Source organism: Carassius auratus, chromosome 6, assembly GCF_003368295.1.
Source record: "Carassius auratus strain Wakin chromosome 6, ASM336829v1, whole genome shotgun sequence".
NCBI classification, from domain to species: domain Eukaryota; kingdom Metazoa; phylum Chordata; class Actinopteri; order Cypriniformes; family Cyprinidae; genus Carassius; species Carassius auratus.
Window position 1 is genome coordinate 8,891,456 of NC_039248.1, and position 16,156 is coordinate 8,907,611.

Genomic DNA, 16,156 nt, shown 5'->3' on the forward strand with positions numbered 1-16,156 from the left:
TAACGAATTTCAATCTATGTAAATGTGTTTTCTCCATTTAATATTAAAATGAATTTTGAAATATCTCTATGTGTTCAGTGAAAGCTTGTAAAATGTGCAAGTTGTATTTAGCCCATTTATTTCTTTTTTTTTTTTTAAACAATTATACAATTTCATCCAGACATAATCCAAAATGAGAAATACAGTAGTGGGGTTTTGTACTTCAAGGCATAGTTAATCCAAAAAGTGAAAATTCTGACAATGTTTGTTCACTCATGTAACCCATGTTTCATTTTGTATTCATATGGTTTATAAAGAACATGAGGGTGATTAACTGAATGTTCTTGTATACTAAGATCATATGGCTCAAAAATCTTTCGATCCCACTGTATTTCTTTGTGTATGTGTGTAGTCTAGACGGTTCCTCTTTTCTTGATAACATGCTCCAGTGTAGCTGTCTCTGAGGTGTCCAAAGTGATCTTGTATTTAGCCAGAATCTTGAGAATGGGCCTAAGCTTCAGCCACCACTGAGTCTTCGGTATACGATGTCTGGAACAGAATCAGACAGTGTGAGCACATGAGGATGCAGTGATAAGATATGATTCATCCAGTGAATGACAATGTGTACAATAAAATGAAACAATGTTAAAATGAAACAGCAGGATCACTCACTCAAAATCAGTGTCCTCTTTGAGATCAGAGAGAGGCTGGAAGATCATGGCTCTCTTCTTCATTCCCAAAACACAGGCGGAGTCTGGTGTGTTTGCAAAGATACGGCCTGCTCATATAAAGATATAGACAAAAAGAGAACATTATTCACACAAACGGGTCAGGTTCATATGTAAGGTTTTTCCCATGAATATGGTGTCCCACTGCTTTTGTATAGTGAGAATTATTGAAGGCTCATTGAAATTATCGTTCACTTACCGTGTCTGTAACACTCCTTCAGTTTATCAGTCAACCATAACACTGCTTTAGCACCCATCTTTGTGCCAAAGTTCCTATCAAACGGTGTAGGGGTTCCACCCTGAAATACCATGAGAAAAGAGCTAATGACAAAGGAAATCTCAGCTCTGTTATAATGTTAAAAACAAAGAATGCTATCAATATTGTACACACAGACCTGCTGCATGTGTCCAAGCACATTCTTGCGGCAGTCAAAAACTCCCTTGCCCTCTTCTGAGTACAAGTTGAAGAGAAAATCTGTGGTATAGTTCGCATTACATTTCTCATTCCTGAGGGAATACAGGTTGATTTAATTTAGAGTGCTGGTACAAGAATGCAATATGACTGGAGTCATTTGTCTAGATTACTGGTGAAGTTGACTGAATGAAAGATGCAGAAACAGATTGTGTCACAGAATGACCAACCTAAGAATGAGGCCTCTTTTCACTGTGGTCTTCATCTTCTCTAGTAAGTGCTCCACGTTTGTCTACCCCCCAACCAGACGTTAAATGGTTAAAAACAAGCAAAATTATATATATATATATATATATATATATATATATATATATATATATATATATATATATATATATATATATATATATATATATATATATAGTCAGTCGAACACAAACATGTTTCACCTCCAGGTCATGAATGCTAAATGGGTCTTCATAGATATAAGCAGCATCAGCCCCTGCAGCTAGTCCTGCCATTGTTGCCAGATAGCCACAGAATCCCCCCATTGTTTCGATGATGAATACCCTACGCTTTGTTCCAGCAGCGGATTGCTTGATTCTATCGCATGTCTTAAAAGACACAAAACAGATGCTTTGACATATAAACATGTCTGTGAACTGTATATTATTTTATTTTTATAGTGTGGGGTTCTTACAGTTGTGATAGTATTAAGAGCGGTGTCAGCACCGATGCTGAAATCTGATCCAGGGACGTTATTAGACACAGTAGCTGGAATAACAACCAGGGGAATACACAACTCCTCATATTTTTCTCTGGCAGTCACTAATTCCAAACCTCCAACAAAGGCCTAAATGAGAGACAGAGAGAGAGAGAGAGTGTGTAAGAAGGATGCAGAAAGGTGACGTAGTAGCAGATGGACAAATAAAAAATATTGGAATTAATATTCAGGATTTCTCACCTCAAACCCTCCAATGATAACCAGGGCATGAATGTTAAACTTGGCTATATTCAGACTGATCTCTTCAATCATACTAGCTGGAAGTGACCTCCAGGGAGAAACAAAAACAACAACTAAATGCTGGAACTCACACTACATACACTACCATCCAAAGGATTCTGTCTTACCGCTTGGTTCCTAAATTAGATCCGCCTTTGCCTGTCCAGCCTCCAACGTAGCCCCATGTCATTGGTTCAATCTGTGAAAAGCGGGAGACAGAGACGAAATTGAATAAACACATTTGTTCATGTGGACTTATGGATTCCTCATGTATGTTAAATACTTTACAGTTCCATGTGCAAGTCCATCGAAGCCGTCATGTACAGCTAGCATGTTGTGTCCTTGAAGGATACCGATCCTGACAGCTGAACGGACTGCCGCGTTCATTCCTGCACATGGAGCTCCCACATTGAGGATGCCTATGTTTATATTACTCTAAACAAGTAGAAGAAGATGGGAGGAGGAAGATGATAAAAATCCTGATACAGAATTATAGAGAAGAGGTAGAGAAATTCATGCATATTTGGAGTAAAGCCTAATGAAAGGGATAAACTGCATGATAAAAAGGTGCTTGTTATACACCTTCACATCCGGGGAGGTCACATGTGCCAAGAGTTTATATGTGTTCCAGTTGTTCTCAAAACTCCTGCAGAAGAGAAACAGCAAATCAATCACAAGATAACTTTGTTATGACGAAAGAAAGAAAGGAAGGAAGAAAGAAAAAATATCTCACTTTCCCCTGAGCTTGATAGCATCCTCAAACCTGCCTTCTGCCATTGCTGTGGTTACTTCTTTTGTCTAAAAACAAGAATGAGAAGATATTACAAATTAAATTGCCTAACAATGGTAGAAATCAAATCAACAAACCAAACATTTGCATCAGATACTGTATGCTTCTGCAAAAAAAAAAAAAAAAAAATAGTAAATATGATATTTCATTATACCATCATTACCATAAGTGGGGTCAGCTAGATTTTTTTAAAACAAATGTAAAAAATACTTTTATTCAGCAAGTGTTTTTAATATTGATAAGAATAAGAATGTTTCTTAACAACCAAATCTGAATATTAAAATGATTTCTGAAGAATCATGTGGCACCGAAGGCTAATTATTGCTGAAAATTCAGCTTTGACATCACAAAAGTAAATACAATTTTAAAATATAAAAAAAGAAACTTCTTCTAAACTATACTATACTATACTATAAATATAAGGATCATTGGTGAGCATATGACACTTCTTTCAAAAACATTTTTTAATCCTACCGACCAGACATTTTACCTGTAATTTATTGAAAATTATATAAAACATACACTTATTACAGGTTTTTTCAACTGCTTACACACAATATCCTTACTTACACACACAGTTTTTGAAACCTGACAGTCAAACACTAGAAACACACACCAAATCTGCAAAACCGTACACTAATTTTTGGCCTTTGACTCTTGAACTCTTTGACTTTTTTGTAAAACTCAACACACAACTCTCACACACCAAAATGTAACAGGAAGTATCTTGGTTTCCTTTTTCAAACACAGCCAATCAAAATGGCACACTAATTCATCAGTGCCTCACACTAACATGTGCAAAGAAACATTGCTTTACTCAGTCATGGCTTTAGAATACGTCTATAAATACACATGTTGATGTATTCATTTCCTTTTGTACTGTGTGATGCTTTATTCACAACCACAAGTGCTTAAAGTAAGAAAAAGAAAAAGTAGTTTCAATATTGCTTTTGTGTGTTTTTCAACATCTCTCTGCCAATTACTTTCAATCTTGCACAGAAATGTCCAGAGGAATTCATGAAAGGAGAGCTTTAGGTTTTGAATAAATGTGTGTATATGTTATATCCAAAAATATAATAGCTACTATGGTGTTTGCAGCAAAGACAAATGTTTGCTTTTGAGATGTGTTTGTGATATTTTGAACGCAGTGCTTCATTTTGCAAGAGATGTGAGGCATTTTGCATTTTGGGTGTGCAATTCTTGGATTTGTGTGCAAAAAAAAGGCAACGTTTTGAAAATGTTTGGAAGCAGTGTACAGCAAAAACTAACTAATAAACATAGGAGCAATGAGCTACTTAAGTATATAAATTAAAATCATATACAAAAAACAAACACATATATTTTGGGAAAAGAGCATTTTGCTTTGGATGACCACAAAAAATCTAATCAAATATGAAAATGACACAGCCAAGTAAGAAAGTATATGTTACTGCTCACCACTTGCACACACTCCATGAGGGGCAGTCGAACCGCCATGTTTCCTGACAGACTGACCACACATGCAGGGGTGTTAGGAGTGGCTTCTAGCAATGCCATCACAGCCTCCACCCCCATCCTACTGCCCTGAGAACAAGACAGACAGGGGAAGACCTTACTGGCAGCATGTTACAGGTGCATCAAATAAACCAAAAAATATTTCAAAATACTTTCATACCAAGATTCTGTCGAAGGCTGAAGGGGTTCCTCCTCTCTGCACATGACCCAGAACAGTGGCACGTGTGTCAAAGCCGAGCTTCTTAGTGACCAGCTAAACAAACACAATCAAATGTGAAGAATTAGCCAGGGCATGTGCTGGCTGATAAAAAAAAACACAATGATAATATTTTTGTGCAGCACTGTTTGGCTTACATTCTTGATAATATCACAAGTAATAGGTTTGCCGTGGCGATCCAAAGCGCCTTCTGCCACAATAATGACATTCAAACGATTGCCAATGCTTCTTTGCTGCACAATGAAGACAGCATAATATAATGATGATGTTGACTATGATGTTAAATAAGACCATTATAATGTGTATAGATGTTACATAGGTAAGTCTCCTGCACAGATGGTCCTCCCATCCTTCATCTGGGGGCATTTCAGGAATAAAAACCCAGTCGGCACCACACGCCAGGGCAGTGACTAAGGCCAAATATCTATATAGAGACATAAACATATACATAAACTCTCGGTTAGTGGCAGAACATAAGAAAATAATGCATTGTGATAACCAGGGTTATTACAGTTACTAAAATAAAAATAAAAAATAAAAATACTGTACATTAAAAATAAAATAAACATTAACTGAAATAAAATATATGAACAATATAATAACTTATTTTATTTAATTTTTATTGAATCTGGTTTCCAAAGCAACATTTCTCATTTTCAATAAGTATAACTTGATGTACTAAAATAATTAAATAAACTAATAAATAATAATAAAGATGAAACAAACGAAATAATATCACATACAAAAGGGCATAAGAACACAATAGATCACAAAAACATTAACTATAATTAATTTATATATATATATATATATATATATATATATATATATATATATATATATATATATATATATATATATATATATAATGTATCTCAACAATACTAAAATAACAGTGGTGGTAACCTAGTGTAAAACAAAACTACTGCAATTGATACATAAGATATTGATTTTTGTTGTAGAACAGATAATACCAGAACATACAAATGACATATCCATGCACAATACTGCAACATACCCACAATGCCTCCCCATTACTTCCAGAATAAAGGATCTTTGATGACTGCAAAGATGAGATAACAACAGAGAAATCAATGCATTGTCAACTGTGTAATGCCCTATAACCATGCATGAGTGTGTTTGTATGTACCTCTGAGCTGTTGTTGTGATGGCATCCACTACCTCCATGATCCTGTGCAGAGCTGAATCAGTGCCAATGGTCATGTCTGTGCCACAGAAATCATTGTCGATGGAGCCAACCATCCCAACGATGTTCAGATGAGATGAGCGTTTAGCCTCCTCTGCTGTGATTTTACCTATAAACAAAAACATGACGTGACATGTGTTTCTCTCTAAATCGCTCTGAAAAAGTGACACAGTTCTCGTCAAGCTCCTTATTTTATATTAAGGTACAGTGTCTTACTTTCATATTTACATATAAAATATATTACCAAAGTTAAAATACTACTATATACACTACTTTTCAAAGGTTTGGGATTTTTTAATGTTCTCAAAGGAAATCTCTTACACTCAACTTATACATATCCTACCTGCTTTTAGCAAGATTTGGAGCAGTTCGCTCCACTCATTGCGAAACTCATTGGCACCTGTCAGGCTTCCGTCTCCACCAATAACACACAGATTTGTGATGCCCAGCTTCACCAGGTTACATGCTGCTTTAGCTCGGCCCTCCTTAGAGCGGAAGTCCTGACAGCGGGCACTGCCAATCACTGTGCCACCCTGACAAAATCAGTCAGAGGTAAATGAATAATAAAAAAAACACAAAATAAACTTCAGCAAAAACATTAAATTAACTTATATTTTAGAGAAATATACAACAGTGTGGTGGATGGTAAGTGTGGTTGAGATTTCCCTCAGCTTGTTTACAAAATATGAGGATGATTTAGACCCACATTGCTTTCTGGGTATGGCGCTAGACCAAAGGATAAGGTTTGGCTGGTTAGCCAGGGTTTGAGACTGCCCTCACACTTGTGGTGTGTCATCAGCCAATCAGCATTATCATGATGTCATTTGTCTGTGGCTCATGTGATCACTCACTTGGAATTTGTGGTGTGGCCAATGGTGTTTAAATGTGTGTGGGTAACATTACCCTAAGTCTAAAAAGCAGGTCTCTGGGTGAACTCTGGCATTTTGTGCTAGAACACAGAAGTTATGCCTTGCAACATGATCGCTTCCATGCAAACACAAATAACCTGATGCACTCATCCCTTAGTTACAGTTATATTGATGTATGCACAATAATAAATACAATGAACACAAATACATGTTGAAAGCAGTAGTGTTTCTAGCCTTCCATAAACACTGGGACACATGCCTCCCATCAAAAAAGATTTTTTAAATTGTGATACTCTTTTATGATATTATTTTGGATATATGTATAATAATTGTCTTCACCTGCAGTACAGAGTGTGCTGCATTTTCAGCTGCTTCACTGCTGATCCACCAATGATATTACCATTTGCGTGTTTTATTAATTCCTCATTCATTTTCTGTCATAAAGTATCCTGTTACGGTGTGAGAAACTGCTACATTTGATTAAGTGCATTAGTGAACTGTTCCGGGAATTGTGCCCCAGTAAAAAGGGTCTAGTGATGCTTCAGGTTGAAGGTGAAGGGAGATGATGAGTTTATTACCAGCTGCAGCATCATTGACACACTCTCCCAAGTTGCTTGTCGGATGTTATCTCCTCCATCGACTAGGCCCTGATAACCCTAAAAGCAACAAAGATTGGAGGATGCATAATTGAACACACACACACACACACACACCTGTTACATAATACATCAACTTTAAAAGATTGAGTGGATTTTGAATTGAGCAAGAGCTGAGTGAATTAGAAAGTGAATTTCAAATTTTCAATTTCTGTGTACAGCGAGTGCCAGTCTTTCACTTTTAATTCTTTATTTCTTATGTGCGTGTGCTTAGATGTACAAACCTCATGTACAAAATAGACTTTCGCACCGGTGTAGATCCCAACCCTCACTGTGGCTCGGACAGCAGCATTCATACCTGAGATACAGTATAATAAATAAAGAAGCATAATTATTGGACATATTTTATAGACTTTTGATTTGCTAGACATTTACATACCAGAGGTCTAAGGTTGTCTTTAATTTGTCACAAGCATTACATTTAATAACATTTTGGCGACTTATTGTGAAAGTTATCAAGGTAACTAACTATTAATTAACTGGAAACTGAGAGAGAAAACTGTTTTTGGTTTTATTCTTAATAAAATTTTGTCATCTGGTCACACAAACACACATGGTGGTTAAGTCCCATTGAAAAGGGCAATCTAAGTGGCTCGAGTTTCATTTAAGATTGAACCAGAGAGGACAACAGGCAAGCTTCATTGCCCAGCTCTCTAAAGCAACCACATTTCCCCAAAGGTCACCGGCTAAATATATCACCCCTCAGACAGAGAGAGAGATAGACAGAGAGATCATTGGGAGGAAGTGAGTGAGAGGGAGAGGGAGAGGGAGAGGGAATGATAGGATGACCATAGTTAAGGTTCTTCTAGGACTAGTTGACATTACACAGTTATTTGACTTATTCTCCCACTGGTACCAGATAAGGTTAGAGGTCGGCTCTTTTTCCTACTGCTAAAGGTTGGATAAAAGGTCAGTGTGAAAGCTTTAGCACCTCTCATGACCTCTCTGATATACGATTCCTGTTGCTCATTCAACATGGTTGCTATAGTAAATGAGGAGGTGGTAGTTCAACCAGGTAATCAAGCATCCAACAAAACCACTTCAAATGATCATCTATCAAGTTATTAGAAAATTCAAAACCACACACATTTGACTTTATGCCTTGCATTTTAATGCGAAAGAGGTGGAAACAGACAGAAACCTTCCTAAATGACAAACACTGATAATTTTCTTACTCCTTAAAATCGAAACTCTATTAATTCAAAGGTATACATTTTGGAATGGTAGTGTATATACATACAAACATAGTAGCCCAATGATCAATTCAGTTCCCTTCAACTCACATTTAATTGTATGGTACTTTTCACTATACAAATTATTGCAAAGCAGCTTTACAGATAATTAAAGTTTTTAGATTTTAATCTATTGACATTAACTACAAGACTAGTGGTAGATTATTTGTTTTGGTTTGTTTTCAGTATTACAAATTAAAATAAAGAGATAATTAAAGAGTGCACCCCAAAGCTCTTTAATGCCTTACTTTCACAGAGTTGGTCTCCATAAAGGCCCATACACACAAATACACACTTCCTTACCTTGTGCATCTCCTCCAGAGGTGAGGACAGCGATGGCTCTTCCAGCGCCCATCTTTGTGGGGTCCACAGATGTTGAACGCTGCATATTGATGAGATGGCCTGGGGATGACAAGAAAAATGTTGAAGTGAACTGTCACCTTTCTCTATCAGACCACTGTCTTGAAGACTGATTGAGAAAGTGGAGTGGGAAAGTGACAGCAGTATGAACACCCTCTACTCTGGCATGCAGTGTCACAGACAGTATCCACCCCCTTCATAACTAAATTTAAAATTATCTGCAGTGGCACCGCATGTTGCTAGTGTTCTGACTAAAACAAACACACATAGACACTGCATTTACTGTCACTTTAATCCCATGTCATGTGTTCTTTACACACAAACTAAACCAGATACAAACACAGAACACTTACACAGACAAACAAAAGCATATGGTCATGGTTGGACATGCATACAGCAATATGACCTTTACGCTATCTTTTACTGTGAATATGCAGTGCAACCCATACTCACACATGCGCACACACTCAGACTTACAGCCATTGTGTATGGTGGTGGGACAGCTGAGGTTGTTCGGAGTTCCATCTGAATACTTTGTCGAAGTGGGCTTTCCATCTGTAACACAAGGGCATTGAAAAAAATATTAATTTACTTCTACATACTAGGATAATCAACTCAGCTCTGGCACGTCTAAATTATTTATTTCACACTTCCATCTGATCTTTCTGAGAAAACACTCAGTGTTATGAACACAATATTATGATTGTATGATGAGGAGGTGTGTGTGTTTGTCTTTGTATGTTTAGTGATATAAAAGTACAGATTATCCTAACTATAAAGGGCACAAGAAAGATCTATCTATCTATCTATCTATCTATCTATCTATCTATCTATCTATCTATCTATCTATCTATCTATCTGTCTATCTGTCTGTCTGTCTGTCTGTCTGTCTGTCTGTCTGTCTGTGTGTGTGTGTGTGTGTTTAAATTCAATATCCACTTAATTCAGTAATTTTAAGGGAAGTATATAAGTATATCTTATGTTTCTCCATTTACAAAGAGGAAGACTTCTACTTCTCTTCTTCTCACCAAGATTAGTGTCTAATGAGATTACAGTAGAGTCTGGATTAAACTACGACTCTAGCGTCCCAGTGTGCAAGAGCTGCTGGTTGTTGGATGACATTGGTGTTAGGTGACTCCAGTATGTTACTTTCCACTGCTCGAATGCTGTTGAGGATCAGAGTCAACAGACTGATCAGAGTTGCTGGTGTTTTTGCCTACACCCAGCTAGTCATGTCTAAATTAGTTGCTAATGGTTAGAGAAACTGACCACTACAAACCTGCCAATCCTGTTTTAAACAAGTTATTTACTGTGTAAGAGTTAAACCTCCTTGACACCAGAAAATTCTGTTCAGCAATATTAAATGAAGTGAGATCAGTTTTCTATAAAACTATATCCTGCAAGGGTTTTCTAAACTGCAGTCAAAATAATCAGACTTAACCCCACTATATACATACTACTACTACTACTACTACACTTTCTAGAAGAGCCTTACCAGCACATAGTTCGGACTTTGATTCATCACTGGTACTTGAATGTTTTGATCCTGTTTACCAAAAACACACACACACGTTTATATTCATTATTTCACGTGTTACATCATTACACCAGTTGGTGGCAACAATTGTTTTGAGTATTAGGAATCTCTAAATCACTGTTACTCAATCAATTCAATCAATTCAGATTCATAACACTCATTTTAAAAATAGATTTTAAAAGCAATTAAAGAAGTAAAGGCAAGTTCATTGTTTTCAAACTGACAGTAAATGCTTTAATACAGAGTCTTCTCAGAGTCTTGTAAAAAAAAAAAAAAAAAAAAAAAAAATTATATATATATACCAAATATACCATATATATACCAAAACTATATATATATATATATATATATATATATATATATATATATATATATATATATATATATATATATATATGCTATTTTAAAGATTGATGGTAACCAGACAGTTTTGGTTCCCATGGACTTTCATTAAATTGAAAAAAAAAAAAAAATCCAATGGAAGTCGATGGGAACCAAAACTGTTTGGATACAAACATTCTTAAAAATGTCTTCCTGTTTCCATCATTCTTCTTTTATGTTCTGCAGAGGAAAGAAAGTCACAAAGGTTTGGAATTTAATGATGTCATAATTTTTATTTTCCTGTGAACTATACTATGCTACTGTGTGTTTACAAACTTGCCTTTCTGATTCATACTATCAATCATGTTAGTGTAAAATATACCATTAGACAGCTTACTGAAGATACATTCCCATGCATTAATATAAGATCATTTCATTCCCATTTCTGAAGAATAAAGTAAATAGATGGAATTCAAAATTCTACAATCAAACTGTTAAATAAGCCACTCCTATTTTATAAATATCAATCCCCCTATAAGTAATGCTTGCTTACTGTGACATCAGTACAATAAAGTGCTGTGTCATTTGGTCATCTGCCTGCCTGACCGCTGAAACATGGCATCTTGTACTCAACACACAAAATACACACTCTAACACACACACAAGGCTACATGTAACAAAGTATAGACATATATATCTTTACACACAAACACTATGCATACCGTGTACATGGTTAGCATCAAACTGAATCTTCCTGTGCATGAACTGCCAGATGAACACCGCCAGCCAAATATGAGGGATCCAGTGGAACAGGAGTAAAGACAGTTGCAGAATAAATTCGCACAACTCTAATAAACAAATACTAATCTGACACACACATACAAACACATCCCAAACGCATACAAACACCTGCCAGACACACACACAGCTGTCCAACACTGCCTCCATTCTTTCTAGTAGAGTGAGATGGTGTGGTGGCCATGACAAGGTCTTATCAGTATTATTAGAACTGACCTCACGTTCCTTCTCACGTTTTTTTCTCTCTCTCCTTCCCTCGTTTCCTCCCTTTCTAAACACTATCTTCATTTCTTTCGCATTTCCCATCTAATCTCTCTCTAACTCTCTGTTTTTATAAATCTGCATTTGTTCACTGGTCTGTTTCTGCTGAGTTTTTCTTAATTAAATGATTGAATAGTATTTTAGTGCTGGCTGAATACCTAAAAATCAGCTGAACTCACAGCAGTAGAGGAAGCCTAATACTGTAATAGGATTGCATGCAACTGAGTTCACATGCAGATTTTACTGGATCAAAGCAGGAGTCAATGCAGGTAATGTACTAATATGTTAGGGTAAAGTAAAGGTTAGTAAAAAACAGACCACAGTATTGACTCACGTGATTAGTCGAGTCTGTTTTCAAGACTCAATATTACGGATTATTTTTCTGTATCACTAACACTAACAAGAAAAAAAATAGAAGTATAAGTGTTATTATTTCATTTTCCAAATATTAAATACTTACAATTTAGTAATAATTTAATAAATACTACTACATCTAAAAATTATTCATAGTATAATAACCATTAATATTGCAATAAATAAGGCTGCTTTATTAATTAATTGATTCATATTTTAATTACTTCATTCATTCATTCATTCATTAAGTGTTATCTTTCCCCCTTAAAGATGTAAAACTAATAAATAAATAAAAACAAAAATAAATGTATTTAACTAATTAATATATATTTGTTTATTGTTAGGGGGAAAGATACCATTTAACAATTTTTTTTTTTTTTTTTTTTTTTTCACACACACAAATATGCTGCAAATAATAAAATCACCAGATCATTTATGAAGGGGCTTGTGAAAATATTGGCAAATGCAAATCTGAACTTATGACTCTGAAATAATACTTACTGAGCCACAATAAAGTCTAAACTTTATTGTACATTTCGAATCAGATCTTTACTATTGATTTCAGTTGATCAAGGAAAAGGCAAATGCTTAATAGTACATATTTTGTAACAGACATTTTAATATTCATGATGGAGGGACTCATTATGAAATGTCACACATATATTACATACTGAACAACAGAACAAAACTTATTGTTGTACTCTGTAATCTTTCTTTTTTTTCAACTTGTTTGTATTCATTTAACAGATTGCAATACTATCTCTTACCAGTGGGTGGAAATAGATGATACTTACTTGCCTCTCACAGTTACATACATACATACATACATACATATATATATATATATATAGATAGATAGATAGATAGATAGATAGATAGATAGATAGATAGATAGATAGATAGATAGATAGATATACAAACACACACACACACACACACACATATAGTTGCCATTCTGTAATAATGTACTGTGGAAAGTTTTAAAGAAATATCTGAGAATCTTTAAATCCATTGTTTCCTTCTTATACCTCACACTGTATTGCTTCTTCTACTTCATTTATTCATCACGTCTGCTATTTTCACTTGATTCATTCCCCCATATTTAATTTCTCTTTAGCCTCTTCACCATCTCTTTTTTCATCCATTTATCTTCTCAATAAATTTTTCTGTTTGTCGTCTTCCCCTCCTCGTCCTCCTCCACCACCGTCCACCTTCATTTCAGTGACTTGCCCTCTCCTAACTTCCCTCTTTCATGATCTTTCTCTTATCCCCACTCTTCCTGTTTTTAATTGTTTGCTAAATGAAATGCTAAACCTACACACCCTTGACATTTAAAGCACACACACACACACACTCACAAACAAACAAACACACACACACACACGCACACACACACACTTTGTGTTGCATATGAAATGAGAGTGTGTGTGGCCGTATAAGAAATAAAGCTGAGGGTGTTTGGTATGCAATTTTTAAATGCTAAAACTTTGTTTATGCATGAACATGAGTTGGCAATACAAACTAATCGGAAAAAAGTTGTATTATTGTACACACTTGGGCTTCAGGGTTGTTTATTACATTTCCAAATGATCCGACCAATGAATTTCTTCAGAAAAATTTTCAGAAATCATATGATCTTTCTGAAATCATTCTAATATGCTGGTTTGGTGCTCAAGAAACATTTTTTATTATTATCAGTGTTGAAAACAGTTGATCTGCTATACACACTATATACTATAATATTATTACAGTTTAAATAACTGTTTTCTATTTTCATATATGTTAAAATTGAATTTATACTGGTGATGGCCAGGCTGAATTGTCAGCATCATTGAAACAGAAATCTTTTATAATATTGTAAATGTCTTTAATGTCAATTCTTGACCAATGTAATGGGTTCTTGCTGAATAAAATAAAAATATGAATTTCTTTAGTGTATATGGAAAATCCTGAGCCCTCACCGTGTCTGCTGTCAGGTACCTTTATGACATCATTGTTCGCTCAAAGAGCTGGACAGAACATCTCTGGAAGGCTGCTAGATGAGCTTCAGACGCTCTACTGATCACCAACCCATGAAACACTGTCTGGGGCTGTCAGAAGAATGTTACATGGGAATTGGATGAGGGCTGATAAGGCCTACCAAGAAAAAGGTGGAAGAAAGATTAGGAAGAAAATACTAGTTTGGAAAGACATGTGGGTGAGACAATTATGACAATTTTCAATTCTGACTGAGCTTTTCCTTTAGTATTTGTACAAAAAAGACAGTCAGTGGTAACATCAGTCATCCTGAATACATACAGGTCTGGAAATGAGCATAATAAATACCACCTTCACTTCTAAACTTGTTTTTGATACTTGCTGAGAAAGACAGCACAATGTGGTGAGAATGGGGAAAAATAATAATCAGCATGTGGTTTTTAGATGCACAAACATATGCACACACATGCTAACAAACATTCATGCTACTTTGCCCATAAGAATATGTGCTAACTTTCATTCTAACACACACAGACACGCTGTTTCCCAGTTTGACACCTAACAACTATGTGGTAACAAGCAAAATCTATTCAATTACAGCAACAGAAATCCCCTCACTCCTCCATTTTTCCTTCTCCATCTTTCCATTCTTTTTATCTTGTCACTAACAAGCGAACATTTAGCCTACACCCCAGAACATTTCTTGGGGTTTCGGTGTGGTGCTAGCCGCTGTATTTATTTTTATTTTTTTTAACTTGTCTTTTGTTCTTGAATGTCAAACTCGGATAACCCAGTGCATCAGCGTCTTTGTACAATGAGGGTCATGGCGAGTGGTACACTGATCTGAGAGATAAAAAGAGATGATTAAGGGAGCAACTATATTGTTTGCACATAAGAATCATTTCCATAATTTTTGGTTAGTCAACACTGATGCAAAAGTATGTATGCAAGATGCTCATAACATAAAGTTCAATTGAACTGAAGTGAATTGGTCAGATAAAGAATGATTGCTCCTTTAAATCACCAAAGCAGTTTTATTTTATTGCTCAATCTGTTTTTTGTTTTTTTAACTATTGCCTGGATTTTCATCACTTTAGATTGTTTGTCTTAGCTGTTTGTTATCCATTACCTCTGCAAATGGATTCTAATGAACCTCTTCCCATGGCTACGCAACACATCGATACAAGTTTGGTAGAGGGTATAAATGATGACTGATTTCCCTATAAGACCATATCACAGACTATGCATTTATCAAATATAAGTTCATGTTAAAATTTAAGCATTACCTAATGTAGCCAGTGGCGGCTCCAGACAATTTTGATTGGGGGGGCAATGGGGGGTCCTGGTCTTTTCAAGGGGGGTCTCATGAAAACCAACAAAAAATACAGTGGACATGGCTAATAACTGCATATTACTGCTACTAAACAACAAAAACACCTTTGCAATGTAAACAAATGACAGGCTACATTTGTTATTCATATCCTGCACACTGCACTTTCATGTCAGGTATATTATGCATTTTTATTGACATTGATATTTTTACATTTATTTCCAGATAGATATTATTGAGTTTACAGGCTAAAGTGGTCTTGCTGTTGTAAACACTGTTGCTATTGTAGAAAAAATATTTGCATCACATATATAAATATAATATAATTTTTATTTCTATAATGATAATTCAGAGAATGAGAAAATCTGAATAAGCCTTACCAGTGTTGTGATAATTATTTTTACGTGTTAAAAATAAATAAGTAGCCTACTGTAATATAATAAAAGTTTATTCAAATAACATAAAAAAGACCAGACCCCTCGATGCCTGACTGTGAAACTGTTCTCCCTCAAACAGCAGCACGCTAGTGTTACTTCTACACTACAGGCTACACACAGCAATATAAACAACGTATCTGCATGTTCTCACATCACATCGTTCTTGTTAAATAATAATAAGTAAATAAACATCA

At 35.4% G+C, this 16,156-nt stretch overlaps 1 protein-coding gene and 1 long non-coding RNA gene across 2 annotated transcripts; both read right to left on the bottom strand.

The window, feature by feature from the left end:
• Positions 1-78: 78 nt before the first annotated feature.
• Positions 79-9,110, bottom strand: pfkmb (phosphofructokinase, muscle b). The gene is made up of 22 exons (XM_026260073.1): positions 8,891-9,110; positions 7,580-7,653; positions 7,278-7,355; positions 6,174-6,363; positions 5,774-5,939; positions 5,642-5,686; positions 4,939-5,047; positions 4,761-4,856; positions 4,567-4,659; positions 4,350-4,475; positions 2,856-2,920; positions 2,705-2,768; positions 2,411-2,557; positions 2,251-2,321; positions 2,084-2,171; positions 1,820-1,972; positions 1,569-1,733; positions 1,350-1,411; positions 1,103-1,214; positions 907-1,006; positions 652-757; positions 79-528 (listed from the first exon to the last, which is right to left on the bottom strand). Exons 1-22 carry the CDS (start codon positions 8,973-8,975, stop codon positions 393-395), a joined length of 2,331 nt encoding a protein of 776 aa, XP_026115858.1. The 5' UTR covers positions 8,976-9,110; the 3' UTR covers positions 79-392.
• Positions 9,111-9,423: 313 nt separating this feature from the next.
• On the bottom strand, positions 9,424-11,787 carry LOC113094470 (uncharacterized). The gene is made up of 3 exons (XR_003288103.1): positions 11,528-11,787; positions 10,443-10,493; positions 9,424-9,502 (listed from the first exon to the last, which is right to left on the bottom strand). It is a non-coding gene; the product is annotated as an uncharacterized LOC113094470 (long non-coding RNA).
• Positions 11,788-16,156: the final 4,369 nt, after the last annotated feature.

Coding starts and splice junctions, on each gene's coding strand:
- pfkmb (XM_026260073.1), bottom strand. CDS start 8,975: ATGCAGCGTTCAACATCTGTGGACCCCACAAAGATGGGCGCTGGAAGA. Junction 4,660..4,760: donor CTTGTGATATTATCAAGAAT/GTAAGCCAAACA, acceptor GTGTTTGTTTAG/CTGGTCACTAAGAAGCTCGG. Junction 1,215..1,349: donor AAAAGAGGCCTCATTCTTAG/GTTGGTCATTCT, acceptor GTATTCCCTCAG/GAATGAGAAATGTAATGCGA.